The sequence below is a fragment of the Diceros bicornis genome, chromosome 7 (genome assembly GCF_020826845.1).
Source record: "Diceros bicornis minor isolate mBicDic1 chromosome 7, mDicBic1.mat.cur, whole genome shotgun sequence".
In the NCBI taxonomy this organism is placed as follows: Eukaryota; Metazoa; Chordata; class Mammalia; order Perissodactyla; family Rhinocerotidae; genus Diceros; species Diceros bicornis.
The window spans coordinates 56,840,137-56,867,361 of NC_080746.1; the positions used below are offsets into that span (position 1 = coordinate 56,840,137).

The window sequence follows — 27,225 nt, forward strand, 5'->3', positions numbered from 1 at the left end:
TTTCTCTCCCTTTAGAGATCCCAAGATTTCTCACCTGCTGCTTGATGCTCAGTACCCAGTTGTTGCTGTTGACAGCTACATGCCTGTGATTGATGTGTTCTCAGGCCACCAAAATGGAAGTCTTCGAGTCTTTTTAGCTATGGGTTCTTCCCATCAGATAATGGCGCTACAAAGATTAAAGAATGAAGAAAGAACACTTCCTCCCTTCAGCCCTAGGCCAGCCCATTTCCTGGACCAGCCATCTACAGCATCTGTTGCTCTGGTAGTGACTAAACACTTGATTGTTTACAAAAACTATAATCTCATTTCAAGTTGTACTACATGATGTTTTGATATATGATAAGTTGTAAAATGATTACCACAATCAAACTAGTTAACTATCACTTGACCTAGTTACTTTTTTTTTTATGGTGAGAACACTTAAGATCTACCGTCAGCAAATTTCAAGTATCGTAATCTCATTTTATCTTGCATGTTTTAGTGAAACCATTGCCCCCCTCCCCCGTCCTTATTTTAGTAGTGAAAGGATCAACAAAAGAACATACTTGCACTCCAGTGCTTGCTATGGATCAAAGGAATCATTGGTATTTTTCTTTTCAGGTTTAAGTGGATATCTGTGTCCTCTGAGCTCCTGAATGTGTATAGAAAATTGAATTGGACAACCAGATCTTAATCCTCTAATTTACTAACTTAATTGCCTTTAAAACATTGGGGTGAACCTAAAACTGCTCTAAATAATTTAAAAAAAAATAGATAATCCGGGAAAAAAAAAAACTGGGGGGTAAGAGGTGGAGAGTGATCCCAAATGTAAGTCAGCAAAATCTTATTCTGTTTCTTGAGTAAATTCATGTTGGAAAGGTATAGTGAAGTTCCTTGCTTTTTTACTAAAAACTTAAAAGTAATTTGTTTCATACAGTGCTGTACAATTGAGAAAGCACGTTGACATACTTTATCATGTTTATTTCCCTAACTACATGGAGCGGGTCATTGTCATTCTCTTTTCTAAGTGATGAAACAGAGAATCAAAGAGGTTATGTTACTTGTCCAGGGTCATGTAGCTAAGAAGGGGGGAATTGAGGTTCAGACATAGGTCTTTTGACTCTAAGTCTACTATATCCTTCCTCTATATCATGTCCTGCTATATCTTAACATTTGATGTCTTTACCAGTATAGCCAAATCTCAGTCTCCACACCATTTAAATATGTTATGAGTTAAAATCTGAATCTGAATGACAAAATTTAATGTCTTTAGCAGAGAAAGAACTATTAGGAAAATATCTGTTAGTAGGGAATTGTTTATTTGTTATGAACTCATTTTTCTTTACTGTTTCTATAATGTATTAGTATCTATCAATAGATAATAGTGATTTTTTAAATTTAAAAATAACATAAAAGCACAAATAAAGAAAAGCATATATAATATTCCCACGTCTTATTTAGGTATTACATGGCCCTCACATCACAGTGTAGACTCACTTTTTTTTTTTTTTTGAGGAAGATTGGTCCTGAGCTAACATCTGTTGCCAATCTTCCTCTTTTTTTGTTTTTTCTCCCCAAAGCCCCAGTACGTAGTTGTGTATCGTAGTTATAGAGTTGTAGCCCTTCTGTGTGGGACGCCGCCTCAGTATGGCTTGATGAGTGGTGAGTATGTCCACGCCCAGGATCCGAACTGGTGAAACCCAGGCCGCCGAAGCGGAGCGCACAAACTTAACCGTTACACCACCAAGCCGGCCCCTAGACTGAGATTTTGTTAAATTCCATACTGAAAGTTAGAAAATGTTACTCACTGTGAGCACAAAAGAAGTCCTTGAAAGGTACAGTATCTACAGATAAAATTGTTTTTCCTCCTGCACTCATGTCCCTCATCCAGCTCAGCATCTGCAGAACTGAATTCTTAAATTATTGTAATACCGTATGGCCAAATTGAGCAGCTGCTGTAATTCTGAGAGATTTTTTTTCCCATATTTTTATTCTCTGGGGCATCAAATTGCAGGTTTTTCTGTTTCCCTAAGGAAGATTTCTGAGAAGATATCACTGACATATGTTTTTAGATTTCAAAGCAAAAACCTAATGCAATCTCTGTTCCAAATTTATTGGATTAGTAGTTAGAATGTTAGATCAAATCAATATATAAATCATACAGTCTGACCCTAATCTGAATCTTGAATTTCCCCTTCAAACAGTCCCAATAATCCGTTATCTAGTGTCTGCTGAGGCTGTGTAGAATAGAGGTAAAGAACATTGGCTCTGGAGAAAAGTCAGACTACCTGCGTTCAAACCCTGGTTCCACTGTTATTAGCTATGCATGTTAAATTAGCTAATATAAGTGAAGGGCTTAGTACAGTACCTAGCACATGGTAAATAATAAATACAGTATTAATTGTTATTAGTGGAAGTACCTTTGGTAGCAGTGTATCCACTACCTCCCCAAGTAGTCCTTACCATTAATGAATAGTCTCAGTGTTATTTCTAACTTCATTAAGAATAGTAAATAAGTAAATTAGTACCTGTTTGTTTCAGATAAATTTCTTTATCCTATTAAGGAAATAGCCTCCTATTCCTAGTGTACTAAGAATCAGAAACAGATGTTGAATTTTATCAGATGCCTTTTTAGCCTTTATTGAGATAGTCATGTTTTTTTCCTTCATTCCATTAATACACTGGATTACATTTGTGGATTTCCTAATGTTGACTCAGTCTCACAGACTAGAGTAAATCCAGCTTGATCTGATTACAGTGAGCAGTTGTGAGATTTATACACAATGAAAGTTAAGTATCTGTTTTAGTATCAGCTAATTATGCTTATTTCTTCATCTATACTCAGACTTCGTAGAGAAGCAGGAATATTCTAAGCAAGTTACTCTTTAAAGCTCACCAGCGTCTCTGTTTTGTTTAATAGGCAGAGGACCAAGGAAACGGATTGATGGAGCACCACTTTGATCTCCACGTAGACAAGGTTAAAGGGCTGGCCCCTCTTCAGGCAACAGTCTGGGGAGAAGCAGATTGTTATGTCCAGTACTACTTTCCAGTTCAAGACTCGCAATCCAATGTGCTAAAAGGACCTGAGTTCCCTGAAAATGGTAGGTTTGGGAGATTAGGGCTTCTCATTATTGTATAGTTCTTTTACTGGATGTACTTAGGATTTTTTTTTCCAGAGTGAATTTTGCATTCCTCAATGTTTCTAGTCTTACCTGGGCAGTACAGGAGATAAGCTAAGTTTTTATTTTTCTTTTCTTAAATTGTTTTTTGTAACTTTGTTGTGAGGTGATTTCAAATTTATGGAAAAGTTGCAAAAATAGTACAAAGAACTTGTGTATACCTTTACCCAGATCCATCAATTATTTACATTTTTGTCCCATGTTGTATCATTTGCATGCCTACTCACTGTTATATGTAAACATACAGTTGCTTCTCATTATCCATGGTAGTTATAGTCTATAAAGTCATAGAGAACACTGAATTAGAGAATACTGAACCATTGCTCCTGGGGGAAATATGTACATATACATAATCTCACATAGATCATAATCTTAAATCCTAAAAACAACTTACCCTGGTAGATTCTATTTTCTTTACTTTACAAAAGAGAAAACGAAGATCAGAAATGTTAAGTGACTGAGGCCGCCCCCTAACAAGTGCCACGGTTGGCGTTCAAACCCCATCCAACTGGCCCCAGAATCAGAGCTTCTTGTACTGCACTGCACTGCCCCCTACCATCTCCATCTTCTGGTCATCTCTGAGAGCTGAAACAAGAAGGCAGAGTTTCACCTTGTTTGATCTCAGCTGGGAATGAGCAAGTTGCGTCATTCAAATTTTTTGCCATTCTGAGCATGTCAGCAAATGATCGCAGAGTGCTGCCAGTATTGGTTTTGGGGTTCAGATAAGGGACTTGTATCCAGACTTTGTAAAGAACTCTTGTAAATCAATAATAAAAAGACAACCCAATTGAAAAATGTGCAGAGGATCTGAATAGGCATTTCTCCAAAGATATGCAAATGGTCAATAAGTACATGAAAAGATATTCAACATCATTAGTCATTTGGGGAATGAAAATCAAAACCACCATGAAATACCACTTCACACCCACTAAGATGGCTATAATTAAGGGGAAAAAAAAAAACAGACTAACAGGTATTCGCAAGGATATGGAGAAATTGGAATCCTCATACATTGTCCACCAACAAAGGGATCTCTTTCTTCTGTATTATCATGAGACCTTAGAGGACCATAGCTACTAGGGAAATGGACCTTGGTAGGAGTAATACAGTCCAAAGATATAGATTCTGGTTCCAGGTCTGTGACCTACTAGCTCTAAAACCTTTGGGTTCACCATGTAACCTAAAGGTGTCCATATCCCGTCTGTGAAGTAGGAGTAATAACACCTGCTTTGTTTTCTTTACAGGAGTCTTGTGAGGATAAAATTGAATAATACTGGATATTAACATACTGTTTTACCACATATAATGCACTAAATGATGTGTTGGATTATTCTGTATTGCTTTTCTTTTCCAAAGGAATCACTCTGAAGCCTTTCAGATCTGCAACCACACTGTGTATTCCAGATCCTGTCTTTAATAGTGAGCACCATCACTCTCTCCTGTTGCCAACTGATGTTCCAGTGCAAAGGCTCCTACTCAGTGCCTTCTCTGCACACGGGCTTGTGCCTGGAGGTGGAGTCCAATTTGAAATCTGGTGCAGGTACAGTGTGGAGAACCCAACCCTGTGCCTAGGAAGGAAGTGCACAATCACAGAGCATCCTTCCCTTAACCAGTCTAGATTGAATTGTAAGGCAGCTAAGCAGTCCTTTCTGCCCTGTTTTATATTATTTGGGTTTGATAGTGACTCTTATCCAGAATTTACTGAAATCTGTTAAATTATTAGGCTCTTAGGAGCTGTTGTATCTCATACTTCTGACCACTACTTACATTTTTAAATGAAGTTATGTCAATTTTACTTCCCAGTCACCTTTATTCTGCTGCTCTTACTGCCTTATTTAGTTCAGGTCCTCATCATATCATTTCTAAATTACTGTGATAGTCTCCTAACTGGCCTCCCCACTTCTAGATTCCTGTCTTATAATCTGTTCTTCCCACCACCAGAAGAATAGCCTTTGTAAAACATAAATCCACTCATGTCACAGACTTTGGCAGATTTCCAGGGAAAATAATGGCATGAATACAGATGTTCAGCTTCCCCCTTTGCATCCCTGCCCTCAAGGAACCAACTAAAATGACTAAAAGATTATAAATATAAAAGGAGAGGAAACAGCATCAGGAACAGAACTAGGGAAGAGTACCATCCACTTGCCAGAAACTTTTCCTAAATACAGTCAGGTGGAAATTAGATTATATTTACAGTTTTGTGATCTAAGAGGGGGATGTTTTGACATGGAAAGGAAATAGAGTAGGTACTGACAGATCCTCATTACCCCTCAAAATTTGAGGGCCTTGGGCCTGAGGCCATAGAAGAGATTGGGACTGTTCCACTTAGAACCACCTGTGCTGCTGCAGGATGGACGTTTTCAGGAGTGGGGCTACTCCCGAATGTCCGGGACAGATGCAAACAGAAAACCTCAAACAGAAAGCCTGTGGGAAGCTGGGCTTTGTCCTAACACTGGGTGTAATTTATGGGGTTCCTCCTCCACAGAATGGGCAGTAAATCCAGCCGGACACAACCACAGCTATATACCACAAGTACAGAACAATCAGGCTCCAAAGATAACTTGATACTGAAAGTTGATCCCTGAATCGTTCATCCACGTAATTCCTCCAACTGACAGTTTGTGCTTTTGTGGCTTACAGATACTATTATCCTAATGTGAGAGACCAGATGGTCGCCAAAGGAACCTTACCATTATCAAGGATCTGTGCCGTGGTAACCATGCAACATCATGAGGATGTGGGAATACAAACCTTTAATCTCCCCTTAACCCCCAGGCTTGAGAACAGGAAAGAACTGAGGAACCAATCATCAGGTAATTGAAGACTAGTTTGTCTTGCCCTTTCAAAGTCAGTGTACATAAATATTCCTTTTCTCTCTAAAGTATGATTCTTCACATTTTGTGGTACTTACTCTTTTAAAAAGCTGATGAGGGACCAGCCCGGTGGCGGCTTGGTTTAAGTTCGCTTGCTCCGTTTCAGCGGCCCAGGGTTCGCAGGTTTGAATCCCAGGTATGGACTGATGCACTGCTCATCAAGCCATGCTGTGGTGGCATCCCACATACAAAATGGAGAAAGATGGGCCTGGATGTTAGCTCAGAGCCAATCTTCCTCACAAAAAAAAAAAAATCTGATGAAAACTATGAGACACGTCTTAGAAAAATGATTGTAGACTATACACTACAAATTCTGCAGACAATTTTAGAAAGTTCATAGTTCCGTAGACTGTCTATATAAATGTTGCTTGTCTCATTTCACCTTTAACTTCAGCAAGCATTTAATAAGCCCTCGCAGTATAAATCCTAAGTATTATATAGATATACTTGGACAATTATTATGCCAAGGCAACATAAGCAGATGCAGGATTGGTGGAATATAGTTTAGCATGAACTGGGAATTCACTGTAAGGGAGGAGAAGGTTAGGATTTAAAATTGGAAGGGATTAATTAGAATTTGGAGTTTTGAATTATATCCTAACGTTTCCAGCAGAATGACTACCCTCTCAGTACATCCTCAGATAACTAGGATTAGCCTCCTAAATCAAGTTACTATGCGTGCTTGCTGGAGGGTGTGTGCTGAAACAAAAGGTTTTATCTTGCCGTGATTAAGATTGAGTTGTTCCTCCTGACCCTCATTGATCAGCTTGTTCTGTTTTCCCTTAAAGCTTTCCCTGAAGTATAATAGTGGGATGGTAGAATTTTTATAAAAAGATGGCATGTGAAGGATGTTTCAGATGGTGGTGGTAAGAGGGTGATAGAAATATAGTATGAGTGTGAAGTCTTTTAAAAGTTTAAAAAGAAGAAAGGCTAGAATCCATCTCAATTCTATAAAAATAGCTGGGAGTTTAGAAAATCCTGGATTAAGTTCTGCCTCTGATAACTATGTGATCTTGGCAAGTAATTGAATCTCTGAGCCATTGTTTCTTGGATGTAAAGTGAAAATAGTAACTTCTGTTCTGCTTTTGTTAATCCTAAAGTACAATAATATAATGTGATTCTGACGACCCTGGACAGAGTCTTTCGCTGCTAAGGCCCGTTATTATTCATTAGGATTGTAGTGTTTATCCTCTTCCTTCCTGACCAGGACTTGGGGTTTGGTGGAACAGAAGTTCTTCCAACCGACCTTTTTTTTTCTTTTTTCTTTTTCCCTTATTCCAGGTTTACTGGATGTGGGCCTGAGGTACAGACGTACTCCAAGGACAGCAGAGGGAGTTCTTGCTGCCCGAGCTGTCTCTATCTCAGTCCAGATTATCAGAGCCTGTGGCCTGCAAGCAGCAGCCAAGTAAGTCCACCTCCGAAAAGCAATTCTCCAGTTTTTCTCCACTGCAGTCCACACAATATATGATGCTCAGATACGCAAAACTTTCTTGTGTACAATTTCCGGTTCATTAACCACAACTCTACTTTTTTCTTTTTCTTTTTCTTGTACATATAAGAATATAAGTGAATAAATCACATGCAAACTTTTGCTATGTTATCTGTTATTAGCAACTTAGTTCCTTAACTTTGTCCAATAATTTTATCTTCTACCCTACTTAACCACTTATTCCCAAGGTCATACCCTACACCCGCAGACCATACCAGGACCAATTACTACAATGCCTCTATAATCTCATGTTCAGTCTCTAAGTATCACCTCCTATTTTGTTAGCTTGTTCCCTTTCAGTCTGTTCTCAATACATATTGAAGCCAGTGATCCTGTGAAAACTGAAGTCAGATCTTGACACACCTCTACTTAAAACCCACCAGTGACTTTCCATCTCATTTAAAGTAAAAGCTAGACTCCTTGAAATGGCTATAAGACCCCACATGCTCTGACTCTGTTATCTTTACGACTTCATCTCCTCCTGCTAGTCTCCCCTCTACTTACTCCATTCCAGGCACTGCCTTCTTATTGCTTCTGAACATACCAAGCTCATTTCCCCCTCAGGGCCTTTGTCTTGCTGTTTTCTCTGCCTAGAACACTGTTTCTATATATAAACAACATGGTCCTCCCCTACCTTCTTCAGTATCTTTGCTCATATTTCTCTCTACCTTGAATGTTCTTCTTCCTTTGTCCACTAAACAAACTCTAGTTTTCCTTTTTTTTAATTTTATTGAGGTCATGTTGGTTTCTAACATTGTGTAATTTCAAGTGTACATTATTATATGTCAGTCTCTGTATAGACTACATTGTGCCCACCACCAATAGTCTAATTTTTATCCGTCACCATACATATGTGCCCCTTTACCCCTTTATCCCTCCCCCTACCCCTTTCCCCTCTGGTAACCACTAATCTGTTCTCTTTATCCATGTGTTTGTTTATCTTTCACATATGAGTGAAATCATATGGTGTTTGTCTTTGTCTTTGGCTTATTTTGCTTAACATAATACCTACCCATTTGACAATTTTGTCTTTTTTTATGGCTGAGTAGTATTCCATTGTGTGTGTGCATGTGTGTGTGTGTGTGTGTGTGTGTGTGTACGTACACATCACATCTTCCTTATCCATTCATCAGTTCATGGGCACTTGGGTTGCTTCCATGTCTCGGCTATTGTGAATAATGCTGCATTGAACATAGGAGTGCATAAATCTCTTTGTATTATTGGTTTCATGTTTTTTGGATAATTACCTACTAGTGGGATAGCTGGATTATATGGTATATCTATGTTTAATTTACAAACTCCTATTTTCTTTCAAGACTTTGCAGCTTTTTGGCAGCCTTCCTTTATCTCTTCCTACATGGAGACAAAATTGGTGCTTTGTCCTTTGTCTGTTAGCACCTTGGTCACAGCACATATCGCTCTGTTTCAATTATTTGCGTTCATGAGTTTTCCTCCACTAGGCTGTGAGTTCCGCTAGTCACAGACACTGCCCGAACTTCTCTCTGCCCCCCGACCACATAGCACAGTTCTAGCACATAACACGTGCCCAGTAAGAAAGAGAACCAGGTCACCCTCCTGCTGCAGACTAGTTCACTTTGGACATGAATTTAAGAAAAAAGAAGCAAGTGCTTCTTAACTTTTTCCCCTGTTGTAACTTAAAGTCAGATTGTTTGCCTTTAACTTCATTGTTTTGAAATGACTAATTGAATGACTGTCCCTGTGAGATTTGATGCTGAAACAGCTGGTAAAATGTTCAGTGTAGTTAATATTTTTCCTCACTAAATTCTCCAAATAGACTTTTTTGGTAATTGCCCAAGAACATCTTAGGGATAGTGTAAGTGATACCAGGGCAATTTTTCAATCATGTCACTCCCTCACATTAAAACTTTTGATGGTTTCCCATTGTCAGTAGCAGTGGTCTTCTAATTTTAATTATGCATTCCTGTTAATATAAAAATAAAAATTTAGCATACCCTCCAAATATGTGTATACTTATTCATGTATAAATCATCATCAATGGAATACTACTCAGCCATAAGAAACGATGAAATCCAGGCATTTGTGACAACATGGATGGACATTGAGGGTATAATGCAAAGTGAAATAAGTCAGAGGGAGAAGGTCAAATACCGTATGATTTCCTTCATTAAGTAGTAGATAATAACAACAATAAACAAACACATAGAGACAGAGATTGGATTGGTGGTTACCAGAGGGGAAGGGGGAAGGGGGGAGGGGGGAGGGTGAAAGGGATAATTTGGTACATGTGTGTGGTGATGGGTTGTAATTAGTATTTTGGTGGTGAACATGATGTAATCTATGCAGAAATAGAAGTATAATGATGTACACCTGAAATTTTTACAATGTTATAAACCAATGTTACTGCAATAAACAAAAAATTTTTTAAAAATAAATAAATCATCTTCATGTACTACTACACTAATATTAAATACATTATAAAATATATCATAAGTAGTAAAACTTTAATATATAAGATAACAAATATAGAAGTTTTAATCTTTTCTTCTTATGCCGAAATAGTTTACTCCGTGAGCCCCCCCAGGTTGTACACAATCTACTTTAGAGACTACTGGTCTACAGGATAAGGTTCAACCTGCTCAATTTGTCATTCAAGGCCCTTCAAAATATCTTAATCTGAGTCTTGAAAGAAGAGTAGGAGTTATCAAAATGCCCAAGAGAGCTGAAAATTACTCTGGTCAAAGAGAAGAACATGTGCAAAGGCATGGAGGCATGAAACTTATGTATATGGGGTACCTGTTCTGTGTAACACCCAGCCATTCTTAAATATGGTACTAAATTAACTACTATTTAATGGACAGAGAAAGACTTGGAATTTAGATACTGTGTAGATCTCAGAGAGATGGAATAATAGATAAGAGACTCAGTAGTTCCTCTCTCTGAGGGTTCATGGGGAAAGTCAAGAGTGGATGGCAAGCAGTTTGTTGTAAGTCCCGCATTTGGTCTGTTTCAGTTTCAAGAAGGAAGGGCAAGAAACCAGGCCAATTCTAACCGCATTCTTCTGGTAGGTTGAGAGAGTTCCATAGGATGTGAGACAAAGGATGGTGTAAAGGGCACAGAACTACGCTAGAAATCAGACCCACTGTCGTCTAGTCCCACCCTCTTCTCCCACTGGCTGTGGGTGATCTTGGGCTAGTTTCTTTACCTTCTCTGGGTGTCAGTTTCTTCATCCTGGAGGAATGGAAATTATGAACACTTCCCCTGATTTTATAAGAATCAGTGTAAAAATGAACAAATATGAAGTCACTTGATGAATTACCAACTACTCTACAAATGTACAGATTTTTTCTGATTACTTCCATTTATAAAGATAATTAATGTTACCTTTATTAGTCAGTAGAATAAGGTAAAATCATATATAAGTTTTACATTGCCTCTTATTGAAGAGAGGATTTCTTGGTGTTATAAACTTACCCCCTGCCTTTGAATCTTCACTCTGGTATCCAGATAGCAGGTGCTCCAAAGTCAGCCTTCTCCCATCAAGAGACACCCACCCTCATTTTATGTGCCAGTGGTCTTCCTGAAGATACACTTTCAGTGTCTGTGTAAAGAAGGCACTTCTTTCTTATTCACTTGAGTTTTCTAACTCACCTGATCTTTAACTGAGAGTGAGTAGAAACTTCTTTGGACATAGCCAGTAGTTTTTAAGTTCCATGAGGGTAGGAAATCGTAGCTATTTTACTGCTGTATATCTAGCTCTGAACCTAGTGCATGATGCACAGAGCAGATACTCAGCAAATAATTACTGAAGGAGCGAATACAGACCAGCTTGGGGCCCAGACTTTTCTGTCACATCACTGCCATCTCTTAGAGTTCCCTATTAAGAGTCCTTTCACTGCCCATAGGCAGGTTCTCTGCTTAGTAAATATTATCTAATGTAATTTTTACAACACTCTGAGTATTTAATCCTTATTTTTTAGCCACTGCTAACATTTGATTTCTTTTCTTTTTTTTTTTTTTATAATTTTATTTATTTATTTTTTCCCCCAAAGCCCCAGCAGATAGTTGTAGGTCATAGCTGCACATCCTTCTAGTTGCTGTGTGTGGGACGCGGCCTCAGCATGGCTGCAGAAGCAGTGCGTCGGTGCGCGCCCGGAATCGAACCCGGGCCGCCAGCAGCGGAGCACGCGCACTTAACTGCTAAGCCACGGGGCCGGCCCTGATTTATTTTCATCTCATTTTTCCTAGGCATAATATATACTTCATAGTATGCTGTTGTATGGATGTACACCAGTCTACTATTAATAATCATTTTGGATTAATTAATTTCATTAGAAATGAAATTACAGGAAGCTTCCAAATATACATACGTCTTCAGTGTCTTGTATCTTTATGCTGTCCTCATTTTAGTGAAGAGGAAACTGAAACTTGGAAGAGGTGGAATAACTTGGACAAGGTCACACGTTTAAGTAAATGTTGGAAACAAGATTTAAACTCAGATCTGTATAACTCCAAATTACTACTCTCTACTGATGTATACCAAGTACAGTAAGGATCTTAGAGGAGGGAACCCCTAAGTCTGCTTTGGGGCTATTAGGGAAAGCTTCAAAAACTGGTGACCTCTTTGCCTAAATGTCAGTTTTATACCCTTGGAGAATTTGGACTGAGGGAGTTTGTCACACTGTACCCACAGACAAAAGATGTAACTATTCTTTATGAATGTCAGTTAAAGGTGGGTAGATTCTATCTGTACATTGTGGAACATCTGTACTGAGAAAGAGAAAAGCAGGGCTGGCCCCGTGGCTTGGCGGTTAAGTGCGCGTGCTCCGCTGCTGGCGGCCCGGGTTCGGATCCCGGGCGTGCACCAACGCGCCACTTCTCTGGCCATGCTGAGGCCAAGTCCCACATACAGCAACTAGAAGGATGTGCAACTATGGCACACAACTATCTACTGGGGCTTTGGGGGGAAAAATAAATAAAATTAAAAAAAAAAAAAAAAAGAGAGAGAAAAGCAGCCCCTGACATCTGGGAATTGATCTGACGCTTGTAGCCGGGCTTTGGTGTTTTCCTGTTGAGCATAAACAATCTCACAGAACACCAGCATCAGATAGGGTTGCTCTGTGACCATTACAAATGAGACAAAAATAAGACTACTCCATAATCTTGTCTAAGCACAAACCAAAACAAGGTCGTTATGAAAACCACAAAAATACCCAACATCCCCCCATCCTAGCTAAAATGAGTGACTGCTGCTGCCTTACCAATGACAGCTTTAGCCTTTTTCTAGTCTTTCCTCCTTCTAGATAAGATTCATTAAGAACACCAATCCAGAGCAAAGCCCCTCTTCCTTGAACACACCTCCAAATCAGCTAACATGAGCCCGATGCTATAAGTCATTTCTGATAACTTCTTACTAAGATGCCCCACAATTCCCCACACGTGTGTGTTCTCCCTTATTGCAATGAACAGTAAACCCAGCTTATTCAACTACAGTTGGTTCCTGGTGGTCTTTGGCTGAAGGATGTTGACAGTACAATGGAGTGTCCTTGGAGTGTCACTCTGGTGAGAAGATGAATGTTGTCTCCTCATCCCCATACACATACACTAGGATATATAGATTATTAAGAAAGCACATTATGGCACTGCCAAAAGCCTAGATAGGAAACATGGTCGTTACTGTTCTTGGTGGCCTCATGGAATAGTGGAGATATTTTTCTAAACAGTCAGGCTAATTTCTGCTATTACCTTCTTCTCATTCCCACCCTTCTCCTCTACAGGGCTTTGGCTGAGCAGGAACCAGCTCTACAGTTTAGCGCTACGGTTGGGGTCAATGCCTTTGTCACCACTCATCTCTCCTTCCTGCCCAAGGGAGAACAGCGCCGAACCCGCCCTGTGGCCTGTTCCTTCTGCCCTGAGTTCTCCCATCACATTGAGTTCTCGTGTAACTTGGTGACTCAGCACTGCAGTGGAGAAGCCTGTTTCCTGGCAGAGCTGTTGGAGTTTGCAGAGGTCACTTTTGCTATTTATCATGAAGATACTAAGTCAGGTAAGCACCAAATGACTCATCACAATCAGAATTAAAAAGGGCTCTGATTTGAATGGTATAGCCCTTCCTAGGAGATATATGCTGAAGTGTTGAGGAATGAGGGGTTATATTCTCTGCAACTCCCTTCTGAAGGGTATGGCAAAAATAAGTAGAATATGTCTTGAGTGTGTGCGTGTATGTGTGTGTGAGAGAATATAGAGAGAGATAAAGCCAATGTGTCAAGATGTTAGTGGGTGAATCTAGGTGAAGAGTGTATAGGAATTCATTGTAATATTCTTGCAATTTTTCTGTATGCCTGAATTTTTTTCAAAATAAAATGATTTAAATATCTCTCTCTATATATATACATGTGTGTATATATATACATATAAATGATTAATGATCTAGTTAAAAATGATTTAGAGGGCATTCAAGCTTTGACTGGAGCAAGATTATCTCTAGTGTATCTTCCAACACTGAAATTCAGTGATTGTAAATGAAGGGTTATGTGGATATACTGTAAACACAAGCCCTTTGGTCAGTAGACCGCCAAATAATCTCTCTTTTTTGTTTGATTTAACAGCTAATGATATAGCCCATATCCAGTCATTGAAAGATTATCTGCTTGGAGTAGTAAAGGTTCCAACAAAAGAGCTGCTGGTCAAGAGATCTGGTAAGGATCCTGGATTTCGCTTTCTAATCCTACCCTTTTCCCTTCATTTCTCTGCAAGAGATCATCTTGTCTGGCTCCCTTGCAAGATATGCAGAAGAAAACATGACTCCTTAACACATGCTTCTGGATTCTCCCAGGTACCTCAGAAGTTTTCTCAGAAACATTTTAAGTCCTCTCCTAGTCATTTCAAAGTTCTTCTAATAAAGCAAAGAAACTGAAAACATTGTACTATCATCTTACTCCAGGAAAGATGATGATGATACTACTAATAATAAATATGGCGATACCTGTTACGTTATATGGCACTTTGTAAAATATTTTATGAGATCTTATTTGAGCCTCATGATAACCCTGCCTGGCAGGGATACAGGATCTTATTATTTTCGTTTGACGGATGAGAAAACTTAGGCTCACAGAGGTTAAGTGATTTGCCAAAACCACACAGCTAGTGAGTGGAGTACAGTCTATGTGTTGCTTAACAATGGGGATACATTCTGAGAAATGCATCATTAGGCAATTTCATCATTGTTTGAACATCATAGACTGTACTTACACAAATGTGGATGGTGTAGCCTACTGCACACCTTGGCTATATGGTACTAATGAGACCACTGTTGTATATGCGATCTATTGTTGACCAAAACATCATTATGTGGCACATAGCTGTACTGGAAATCAAATCCAGATTCAGCCCTTCTTTTTCACTATGTTCTCCTCTCTCACTGAAGAAGGAATAAAGGTATGAGGTAAAGGCCCAAAGAAGGCACAACCACCAAGGCAGTCTGGAAATACTGTTCCCATCCTACTTATTACTAGCTTGGTGACCTTAACAAAGTGATCTTGACCTCTCTGAGCCTCAGTTTTCTTAGCTGCTTGATGGAGACAGTTATTCCTGACAAATCTGCAAAGTAGGAATTGGTAAAATAGGATACATAAAGTACCTGATACATAGTAGGCACTCAGTAAATGTTAGTTTGCCTTCTCTTGCCCATCTTCCTCCCTAGGATTGTGTAATCTAGTTTCCAGCATTCTGTCACACATCTCCCAAGTTTAAGTGAATTGAAATTTGAGCAGTACTATAATAAACAGATACTATGTGCCTGCCAGAGAGATGTCTGTACAACTTGATATAGGGTTCAAATCTCACTTCTGTCACTGTCATCTAGAACAAGTCACTTCATCTCTCAGATCCATAGTTTCCTCATCTATAAAAATGGAAATAAGAAGATCTTCTTTGCAAGATTATTGAAGCGTTCAATGAAATTATACATCTGAAAGATCTTGGCATGGGGCTGGGCACACAGGACACCTCAGTTTCCTTCCTTCTGAAACTTACTACAGAGTTTGTCAGGGAACAGGCACCATCCGGGAAATCCCGTCTCTACAAATTAAATTTAACCCCTTAGAAATAAACCTTTTAGACAATTTGGGATATATCATTTGTCTTTGTATTCAGGGTTATTCTAAAGTGAACATTCTATTTTGTTTTCTCCTGCCAATAATCTCAATTATAGAATCACAGAGCAAAAGGAACCATCTCATCCAGCAGTTCTGAAGTTCTGAAATGGTGTGAAATTTTGTGTGTTATGTGTATTTGTGCGTTTTTCTGGGGATAAATTTATAAGTAGAGCCAAAGGAGTCTGTGACCAAAAATGTTAAGAACCGCTAGATTGTGGGGAAATTAATACCCAGAGATGAGAAGTTAGTAAAGCTGAGGCCATAAGTTCTTAGACTGACCAAGCCAAAAAGAGTCTTAGAAATCAACAAGTTCAGCCTCCTCATTTTACAGATGAAAACTGGGAGGGGCCAGAAAAATTAAATGCCTTTTCCAAAAGTCATAAAATCTTAAGTGACCTTTGGCAAATCAATCTCAGTAAGTCCAAATCTTCTCATCTATAAAGTATAATTAGTAAAACCTTTCCCAGAAAATTGCTGTGAATATTATTATACCAATTCACAGTGTGTTTTACATAATTATGAAATCCAAAAAGCTCAGAAAATCAAGTTTTTTATTAACCTATTGAGAAGCCAAATCTGACCTCACTGACATGAGACTATTTAATCTTTATTTTCTGGGCGGGCATGGTGGCATAGCATTTAAGTTCGCGCACGCCACTTTGGTGGCCCGGGGTTCACCGGTTCGGATCCCGGCGCACACCAATGCACTGCTTACCAAGCCATGCTGTGGCAGCGTCCCATATAAAGTAGAGGAAGATGGGCACGGATGTTAGCCCAGGGCCAGTCTTCCTCAGCAAAAAGAGGAGGATTGGCAACGGATGTTAGCTCAGGGCTGATCTTCCTCATAAAAAAAAATCATAATCTTATTTTCTGACTCAGGCCACTGCCTGATTATATAGTTTTATTGGAACACGTAATGCCTATTCATTTACATATCGTTTGTGGCTACTTTCTCACTACAACAGCAGAGTTAAATAGTTGCCACAGAGACTATATGGCCCAAAAGCCTAAAATATTTACTATCTGGCCTTTTACAGAATAAGTTTACCAACCCGTGACTTATATGACCACTGACTGTTAGATAATATTTGGTTTATGTACAGTATTACCTTTCTAAAATCTGAAAAATTCTAAATTCAGAAACAAATCTGGCCCTAAGGGTTTCAGATAAGATATTATCAACCTATAGTGGGTCAAGTGTAGACTTTGGAGCCAGCTAGACCTGGGTGCAAATCCTAGGTCTACCACTTGACAACTATAATAACTTGGTCAGGTCTCTGAGCTTCCGTTTTTTCGTCTGTAAAATAGAGATTTTTATCCTATTTAACCGTCAGAATTCCACAAGGTTATAAGAAGAATTAAATGAAGTAATATATATAAAGCACTAGGAGAATTTCTGACACCTAGTAGGTGCTCAGTAACGAGTAGCTATTATTATTTTGAAATCTAGTGCTTGGTCCTTGGTATGTGTTCACTAAGTGGCAGTTCCCTTGGTGGCAGACCAGGGACTAGACCCCAGATCTCCTGACTTTTTGTCCCATGTTTTTTCCAGTGTAATCATAGCACCATAATAACATTTCACTTTTTTTTAAACACCTCTTTTAAGCTCTTCCAAAACCTTTATTTCATTTGATGATCATAACAACTTTGTCTGGTAGGCAAGATCAGCATTAATTTTCCCATTTGTCTGGTAAGGAAACCAAGGCTGAGAGAAATTAATGGCTTACCCAAACTGAACCACTAGTTTTGGGCTGAGCCAAGGCGAGAACTCAGGTCTTCCAACTCCTAGCCTTTGTTCTTCCACCTGATCTCATTGCCTTTCAGTGGTCAGATGAAACAAACTCCAGTGTACTGTGTATATATATGTTTTCTGTTCTGTCTTGGGCCAGGGTGATGGGGCTCTGGGGTGGGAAGTGGGTAAGTCCTTTTACTTTTAAGACAGTAATTGAAAATCTTTCTTTTCTCTCATAAGGGATCACAGGATGGTATCCTATCATTTTACCAGAAGATGGGACCCTGCTTCATGGCTTGGAGCTCATGCAGAAGATTGTGGGTGGTCTGGAGCTTTCAGTTTCCTTCACCCATCCTGGAGACAGAGAGCGGGTGTTGGAAGCTGCTGAGCTGTTGGGCTGGAGCTTTGAGAATAACCTGAAGGATCTTGTCAAGATGGATGAAACAGAGCCAGCCTCTGTCACCATCTCTACCCCGAGGCTCTGGCTGCCCATCCATTGCGTGCTGCTTGCTGGCCAGAAGCACATTCATAAGAATACATATTGCTACCTCCGCTACAAGCTATATGATAACGAAGGCTTTTGGACCCCTCTCAAGAAGCCAAAGGAATCTACAAACAAAAAGCAGGTCATGGTTACTTTCAAGGCATCCAAAAGAGCAGAAGTCACTAGGGGCCCATCGCTGCTTTGGTACTTCAGGGAGGAGAGGTTAGAGATCCAAGTGTGGCGGGCTTATGGCAATGACAGTGTGGAGAGGCCCCACCAGACAGACAGCTGGATTGGCTCAGCCTATGTGGATCTGGCCAGACTTGGAGAGAGGTCAGCAAGGACACTAACTGTCAGTGGTAAGTGAAGAACCAGCCTTAGCTCTTGTGGTTTGAGTACCTGCTCTGTGACAAGCCCTATGTGAGACGCCCTCTCAGATGTTATTTTATTTGATCCTCTCAGCAATCCTGTGAGATAGGTATCAGACCCATTTTACAGTCATGAAAATGGAGGCTCAGAGAGGTTGGGTAACTGCCCAGGGTCACAAGCTAGTAAGTGCTCATTCCATTCTTGCATGCTGCAAGATTAACAATAATTTAGTAATGCTTCTTGTAACTAAAGAGGTTTCAAAAAGAAAGGGGTCCACAGCTGCTTAAAAAAGGGCATTACCTAGTGACAGGATACCTTAGTGGAGTCATCACAGATCTCAGAACTGGCTCTGAACTTTGTAGCTTTAGAGTACATCCAAATTCATCATATTTTTGCACCTAACATAGTGCCTAGAACATTGTAAGCACTCAGTTAAATGTGTAAAATAAAAATGAGTGAATTTGGGGGACTACCTTTAACCACATGTATAAGAGTCTATATGATCATCTAGAAAGCTAGTTTTTTGTTGTATTTTTTTTTTGAGGAAGATTGGCCCTGAGCTAACATCTGTTGCCAATCTTGCTCTTTTTTTTTTTTCCTTTTTCTTCCCCATAGCCTCAGTAGATAGTTGTATGTCATAGTCATACATCCTTCTAGTTTCTCTACGTGGGACGCCACCTCAGCATGGCTTGATGAGTGATACATAGGTCCACGCCCGGGATCTGAACTGGCGAACCCTGGGCCACCAAAGCAGAAGGGGCAAACTTAACCGCTACGCCACCAGGCCGTCCCCTAGGATGCTAGTTTTTTAAATACACTGAAAAGCATACCTGCTAATGAGACTAGGATATCCTTTCTCTCTGGTCAGCACATCTTGGAATTATTAAAAAATCTAGATGATAATAAACTGGTTCACAAGTCAGAAAGGAAAAAGGTAACATTTTGCAAGTAGCACTATGTGCTAGATGCTTTTCTTTCAAACATTTATTCAGTACTTAATACATGTACTTGGCCATGAGAATTCAAAGATGAGTAAGAAGTAGTCAGTGAGCTTATAGTCTGGTGGGAGAATAGAATAGTAAATAAACAATTACAGTGAAGTGTAAGAACTATGGAAAAGATGTTTTCAGTGGTGCTGTGGGAGCACAGTGATACAGCATCTCTTTGGTTCAAGGATGACATATCAGTGGAAGTCATGCTTGACCAGAGTTTCAAAGGATTTAGGAATAAGCCAAGAAAAGGGGGAAAGAAGGATATTCTAAACAGGGGAACAATGTGTGTGAAGACATGGAGGCATGAAGCAGTTTGATACATTTTAGGCACTGTAAGTAATTTGGTACTGCTGGATCATAGGATACATAGGTTGGAAAATGATGGGAGATGAAGCTAGAGAGGTGGGCAAGAGTACTATGTTGAAGGCCTCTTCTAAGCAGAAAAGTTTGGACTTTTTTCTGAGAGCTATGGAAAGCTGTTATAATGGATTCTGAATAGAAGAGTGACATAGCTTTGCATTCAAGAAAAATAAGTCTAGCAACTATAATGCAGAATGAATTGGAGGTGGCCAGACTAGATTGTTTACAAACATGATATTTAGTCATCTGAACATTCCTGTAAGGTTAGTTATTGTTTCCCCCACTACACAGTTGAAGAAACTTGTCACAATCTTATTTTAGCTCTGTTCACCTTATGCTCTGACCCTGTTGTTGAGCAGGTGGCCCAAGCTAAAGGAGGAGAACTGAGTATCTGGGTGATCATCCCAGATTCTCTGGTTCTCTCTGGACCTAGCAGGTTTAATTCTGGCTCTATTGAGCACCTCATCAAATGCCATGTGCCCTATTTTATCTGGGCTAGCCTAGAGTCACTTCAAAGAGACTGCAGAAAAAGTCCTGGAAGTGAGCAAAGCTCACTTGAACTAAAGGTCATAGAGACAGACTTTTAATTTTACTCTGCTGAGGAAAGTAAGTTTGAGACACCAAATTAGATTTAAAGATCAGAAGAACTTAAGCACAGGTACCTCTTATTATTGAGGATACCAAAGGTGGCATTTAACTTTTCAGATCATCCATTTCCCCCATACTTCTCCACATCCCACCAGTATGAGCTTTTTATCCTCTTGTAAAAGGGCCTTATACAAGGCATGGCATTTGATGTGTTTGTTGAAAGTCAGTCAGTCCATCTAATCATCCATCCAACCATCCTGCCAAGTACTGTTAAGTTTTTTGAGGACAAAGATTTAACTATGTTGCTTTTGGGTCTCTTCCCTCCTCAGACTTGCCCTTATTTTCTGTTTGTGATAATCATAATAATTTACACATTATATCAAGAAGAAAACAAGTTACCTAAGAACAGAAAAAGACAGGAAAGGTTCCATCTTATTACTATCTGTGAATCAATTAACTCCATTTTCCTGAATTGAAATGAGTCTAATGAAGCAAACTTTGAGATTCTGAAGAAACTATTTGTGCCTTCTCCTTTATAAATAAAATCTCATTTTAATATCCATCAAGCCAGTAAAACTCAAATCCCTGGGTTTAAATCTGCCACTTATTAGAAAAGTGATCTTGGCAGATTGCTTAACCTCTCTGAGATTCTGGCACATGAAAAACACTCAAGTGTTAATAGCCTTACTTTTCTTTCTTGTCTCCTTCTGCCACCACTTCTACTTCCCTTCCAAATGATCTTCAGGGCTACTGCCAGAACATATTTAGTTGGTGAAACAGGCTAAACTGAGTACCAGGGCAGCTTCCTGATGAGGAGAAGGCCTAAGAACAAGAGCCTATGGAACATGTGGAAGATAGGCCGCGCCTGATTTCACCAAATCTTAGACTTTTCAGAGGCCCAGAAGTCCTCTAAGTCCAGTTGCCCCTCAGCATGTGAATCCCTTCCACAACAGCTCTGCCTGATAGTCATTTCGCTTTGACTTCAAATCAGAACTCTCACTACTTTCCATTATTGGAGATAATGTGTGTGTTGGGGGGAGGGGGAGTAAAAATTCTCACACTGTATACTAACTTCACAGTTTCTTTTGCAAATTGGTGTATTGGGGCCTGTAGGCCTACCGAAGGAGAGAGGACCACAAGCGCTCTCAGCGAGCATCTCCTCCAGGGTTAGAGAGTGTTCTTGGTTCCTGCTTACCTAGGCTTATTCTCCTCCATCCTCTTACAGGTGTGTATCCTCTATTTGGACGAAATGCCTCCAACCTATCAGGAGCTGCCTTGCGAGTTCATGTGGTTCTTTCCTCTCTTTCTCCACACCCTGGACCCACTCATGAGCTGGACTCCATGGACTGCAGCAGCCACAGTGAGTCTGAGCAGCTCCCCAGAAGGAATGATGAGATCCAGCTGTCTCTATCACCTGGCCACCAGAAGTCGCCTGCCTCCACCCAGGTCCCCTGCAACAGCACCACAGCTGAAGTCTGCCCAGCCCAGGAGGGCCCTACTGAGTTGGATGGAACTTTTGCAGTCAGTATCCTGGTAGAAAGAGCCGTGCACCTGAGCTTGAAAGGTATGCTCTGCTCACTTATCCAGGAACATGTATCTGACTCCTCAGGCTATGGTCCTGTCTTCACAGATCTTTCAGCTCATGGCAGGATCTGCAAGAACTGTTAACCGTCTTAATCAATAATCAGTATATTTCTCAAGCCTAAAGGTTTAAGCAACATGAAAGCTTTTCTGAACTTAAGTGGACCTTGTAAGTTATTGTAATTTTGCATATCATAAATTCCCCAGTCCAGAAACCTGAGTATCAGCTTAGGTACTTCTCTTTTCCTTATGCACCATCAAATCATCAGATCCATTAAGTTGTTCTAGCTCTTAAATTTCTCTTAGATCTCATCCTTCTTTTCCATTACTACCAGCTCAGGCCCTGTGCATTTGTCCATAGTGCCAACAGTTCTTAACGCTGGATCCATAAAATCCCCAAGGAATCCAAGGATAAAAGTCAGGGTTGGTGGACTTGGATAGGAAAATAATTACATCTTACTTTTATTAACCTCTAACTAAAATTTAACATTTCCTTCAATTGTGAATGTAGGGAATAGACCCTACTAATATTAACAGTATCTGTGATGTTGTCAACAATTGAAATCACAGGTGTTTTTGTATCACGTTGTAGTTATTGTAGATACCTTGGAATATCATTTATACCTATCATTACTTCAAAATTACAGTAGTTATTAAACCTACAGTTAGATCTTGTTATGCATTAGTAAAGCACATATATCGCCACATCAGAAAGTTTTTTTAGTGTTTTGATAACTCTGCCAATATAATTTGATTTTTATGTAATCCTGTGTATTTTATATTATGCATTTTAAAAAAAAAATGCTATTAAAAGAAGAGGCCCATAGACCTCACCAGATAGCCAAAGGAGTCCATGGCACAAAGCACCCCTGCCCTACCTTTATTCAGCCTTGTAATCTCCCCTAAAATTTTCCATTTGTCATTACCCTTCTCTTTCCCCTGGCTAATTCCAACTCCTCTCTTAAGACTAAGCTTGAGTATCACTATTTACCAGAGAGCTTCCCTGACATAAGGGCCCTCCTCTATTTGCTGTCTTAGCACCTTGTTATCATAGCATATATCACATGGTACTGAAATTGTTTGCATGGTTTTCTTCTCCACTAGATAGGAGCTGTTTAAGAGCAGAGACCTTATCTCGTTCGTTCATTCATTATTCATTCATTCAACAACAAAACTTAGGTAGTATTTGCTATGTGCAAGCACTGTCCATGTGCTGGGGGTAAATCAATGAGCAAAACAGACAAAAATTGTGCCCTTGTGGAGCTTACATTCTAGTAGAAATGTGTTCCCAGCCAATAAGTTGTGTGTGTGTGTGACTTTGAGAAAGTTTATCCCTCTCTGTGTCTTGAATTTTCATCTGTACAAGGCTGGAATTAACAGTTCTGAGATGTGTGATGGCTGTGAGAGCCAGACAACCATAGCGTTATGAGTCCAGAAGGTTTCAATATACATCTTTTGGTTTGGCTTCACTACTTGGCTCCTGTCCTCTCTGTGTTGCCTCTCTCAGTTTGTGTTGTATGTCCTTATTGCTTTGAAATAGAAACAAAACTCATGCTTGTAGTAACTGTTGTTTATCTTTCATTCCTATTTCTCCCTATACACATCACCAATAGACATGACTTCAGGGATTATAAGCTTCCATAATGATATCTGAGGTTCTCATCCTTCTCATAACCTTTGTGTATCAGAGACCTTGAAACATTTTATCTCAGGACAGAGTCTTCTCCAAAAATAGTCTTGCTTTGCTGTATTAAAGACACTGAGATCCCATATAAATAACAAAATTTGGAAACAATTTTTGATTTTTTAATTCCTCACCAAAGCAGTCCATTTTTTGTGTGTGTGAGGAAGACTAGCCCTGAGCTACCATCCAATGCCAATCCTCCTCTTTTTGCTGAAGAAGACGGGCCCTGGGTAACATCCATTCCTGTCTTCCTCTGCTTTATATGGGACGCCGCCACAGCATGGCTTGACAAGCGGTGCGTCGGTCCGCGCCTGGGATCCGAATCTGCGAACCCTGGGCCACCACCGAAGCAGAGCATGCGAACTTAACTGCTATGCCACCGGGTTGGGCCCAAGCAGCCTATTTTTGACAAGTTTGACATATAAAAACTGAATTTTTTAAAAGAGAAAAATCAATAAATTAGTGAATTTAAGAATAGAACAAAAATACTTTTATTTTTGCAAAAGTTGTGTTTTTTGGTTATCACATTGAAAATAAAATGTAATGTACAAAAATATGGTTTACGTTCCATTTTAGACCGTGCCCCCATATTGCAAAAAACAAAATATTCTTATAACTTTTCAATTCGACAGCAAGTTAACATTTTTGAAATATGGCTTGTCAAGGTAATTGACAATAATTTATTGATCATCTCCTTGTGCCAAGTTCTATTCTCATTTTTGTACATTAATTATCTCATTTAATCCTTACTACAAATGAGGTTATGGTATGAATAGATTACAGTACATACTCATTTTACAAAGGAGGATACTGAAGCTCAAAAAGGTAAAATGCCCCAAGTAACACAGTTAACAAGCTCGCAGAGCCAGAATTTGAATCCAGCTATGTCTGGCTCCACAGCCTTTCCTCTGTATCATCCTGCCTCTCAGGTATGAGATACAGCTGTGTTTGTTGGTTAGTCCTGTCTACACTCTGTGTTTACCAGTCGTTCGAGCCCAGGGTGGGTATGTCTTGCACTCCCAGTCCTGTCCTTACACTGCGAAAATGGTAGTTCAATTCAGCAAGTAGTAAATCTGTCCCAAGCCCGTGCCAGGTACAGAAAGTGCAGAGCAAATGACATATAGTTTCTGTCCTCCAAAATTTGATAACCCAGTTAAGGGGATTAGCAGCTACATGTATATGAAGCAGAATGCTCTGAGGGCCAAAAGGGTAATACAATATATAGTGTTTAGAGAGCTTACAAATGGAGAAATCAGATATGTCTAAGAAATCAGGAGAACTATTTAGAATGAATAGGATTTCACAAAGTGGGAATGAAATTCCAGGTGGATATTTCAACTTGAACAAAGGTATTAAAGTGGGAAAGTATATGTTCTGGGCTTGCTTGGAGGGGACCTGGGGGATCATGATAGCAATTGGTCCTCTTTGGCTGGAACTGTTGGTCATTGCAAGGGAGCTAAAGGATGCCATGACGAGATAAATTAAAAAATTGCTGAGCCGTGGATGGCACAATGGTGGCTTTTGTCCAGCAGTGCTTGGCTTCCTTTCCCTTCCTACCGTCACAACCGACAAGTGATTCCCTTTGCTCATGCATCTTTCTTAACCTGGATTCCTTTCTCCCTTCCCCAGCTACAAACTCCACCTGGCATTCCTGCTCTTCCCCTCATTCACCAGCCCTCTTTGCTTTTTCTTGAATGTGTAGGCAGGTTGCTGCCTCGGGGCCTTTGGATCTGCTGTTCCTCTGCCTGGAGTATTTTTCGCTTCTGGCATATCTTTACTGAAATCACTTTGTCTCAGTGAGGCCTTCCTTGGCCATTTGTCTAAAACTGCAGCCCTTCCTCAATATTTTCTATCCATCTTTCCTGCTTTATTTTTGTCTGTAGGCTTGAACAGTGGTTTTTGTTTATTTTCTGTCTTTCCTAGAAGAATATAAGTCCTACAGAGACAGGGATTTTTTTATTTTTGTTTTATTTACTAGCTAAATTCCCAGCACCTAGAACTGCATCTGACACATAATAAGTGGTAAATATTTGTTAAATGTGGAAGTGGATGAATGTGAGGCCTTGCTCAAATGCCTTCTTCTCCTTAATACCTTCTCTGATTTCCTACTTTGCCTCTCCTGCAGGATTGTCGCTTATGGGGAATTTAACAAAGGAGAAGTCACAGAGATTAATAGATTTAACAAATACTTATTAAGTTTCCACTGTGTCCAATACAGAGTATAGGATCGTGGCCTTGTACACAGAAAGTTTCTGTTGCCTTTTCTCCATTCTCACTGCCACCATGCTTGTTCAGGCCTCAGAAACTTGGAATAATGGAATAGCCATCGGCATGCGTTTGTTGCTGCTTGTGATATTCTTTTTCAGTATCTTTTACATTCTGCCACCGAGGTTATACTCTTAGTCAACAAATCTGACCTCCTCTCTCCACTTAAAATACTTTGTTGGCTTCATAGCACCTGCAGTCTTGGTGACATAGCACACAAAGTGCTGCTTATGTGGCCTAATCAGTCTTTCCACCTCATCTCACCGTTTCTTTCAATTTGCTTTTTGCTGATGTCCCATTCTCTCTCATACTACCAAGCCTTTGACCATGCTGTTTCCTCTACCTAGGATGCCTTTTTCCTCTCTTACTCAGCAAATGTGCTCCTCATCCTTCAAGAGTGGACTAAAGTGGCCACAGCACTTTGAAGCTTACTGACCACCCCTGTTAGCAGAAAACCTCCCTCTTGTGTTCTCAACACTTCCGCCTACCCGCCCTCCCGACACACACTTTTCCCCCTTCGTATCATTTATTACTCTTTACTGAAAATGTCAGTGTGTCTCTCCAAAAGCCCCGTTCCTTGGGGATGGGGCTTTTGTGTTATTTATTTCTGTATCCCAGTACCCTGATCTTCATGATGCAGCTAAGCAAACGTGATGTCCTCTTGTTTGTGAATATGATACTTAACACTTCTCTTGTTTCTGGCATGAGTTACAAATCTGTAAATCATTTGTTATTTGGCCTCTTTTTGTTTAGCCAGGTCAGAGCAAGCATCAGGGTGGATGCCTGACTTTCCAAGGTCTCTGTGGTATCCTGATTCTGACCCTTGCAATGATAAGCCCATGTCATCCTTCCTCAGTCAGTCAGGCACTGTGCTGGACCCTGAGAGTACAGACCTGCCATCACCCCTCTGAAATGTGCTTTCTAAATGATGGTGTAATAAAAAGAGTTCTGGAATGGGAGTCAGAAGACTGGGTTCTCGCCCTAGCTGAGCCATTAACTTGCTTTGTGACTTCCAGCAAACTCATTTTCATTTTCCTCAGCTGTAAAATGTGATGGTCATACAAGATCATCTCTAAGATTTTCTTCAGCTCTCATCTTCTAAGAATATGGAGCTGAAGGCAGTAGATGCCACTCTCTATGAGTTAGCTATGACTTGCCCAGCTTTTATGAAAATCATATAGTTGCTTCCTTAATATCCACATTGGCTTTCCTCCTGCCTTCAGCAGTGCTCTCGGTGTGTCTGTCCCTCATGCCTTGGAAGCCTCTTCCTTGAGGAGGGAAACAAATGGTTCCTTAGTACAAAGTTGCAGAGGATTCACAAGCAGCAGATTCACAAACAGCCCTGAATTGTGAGCTTTGCCCTGAGCAAAGCTTAAACCTGAGGCAGTGTGGTCCTCACTGTGGTCCTGGTTCTGAAATAAAAGAGCTTCTTGGATACTTTTGTTAGAAAAAAGCTCTGGGGAACCTTCCTTTAAGAATCAGCTTCAATGCTCTTAAGATTTGTGCATTTAC

General features: G+C 40.0%; 1 protein-coding gene across 4 annotated transcripts in view; it reads left to right on the forward strand.

Moving 5' to 3' along the window:
- The window catches only part of C2CD3 (C2 domain containing 3 centriole elongation regulator), a 125,370-nt gene that overhangs the window by 52,033 nt on the left and 46,112 nt on the right, over positions 1–27,225 (forward strand). For all 4 annotated transcript variants that reach the window (XM_058545615.1, XM_058545618.1, XM_058545616.1 and 1 more), the window contains 9 exons: positions 16–262; positions 2,900–3,080; positions 4,515–4,698; positions 5,802–5,974; positions 7,316–7,439; positions 13,280–13,548; positions 14,111–14,200; positions 17,631–18,233; positions 21,409–21,747. In XM_058545615.1, coding sequence (XP_058401598.1) covers positions 16–262; positions 2,900–3,080; positions 4,515–4,698; positions 5,802–5,974; positions 7,316–7,439; positions 13,280–13,548; positions 14,111–14,200; positions 17,631–18,233; positions 21,409–21,747 — 2,210 coding nt within the window. The remainder of the gene's footprint in view (positions 1–15; positions 263–2,899; positions 3,081–4,514; positions 4,699–5,801; positions 5,975–7,315; positions 7,440–13,279; positions 13,549–14,110; positions 14,201–17,630; positions 18,234–21,408; positions 21,748–27,225) is intronic.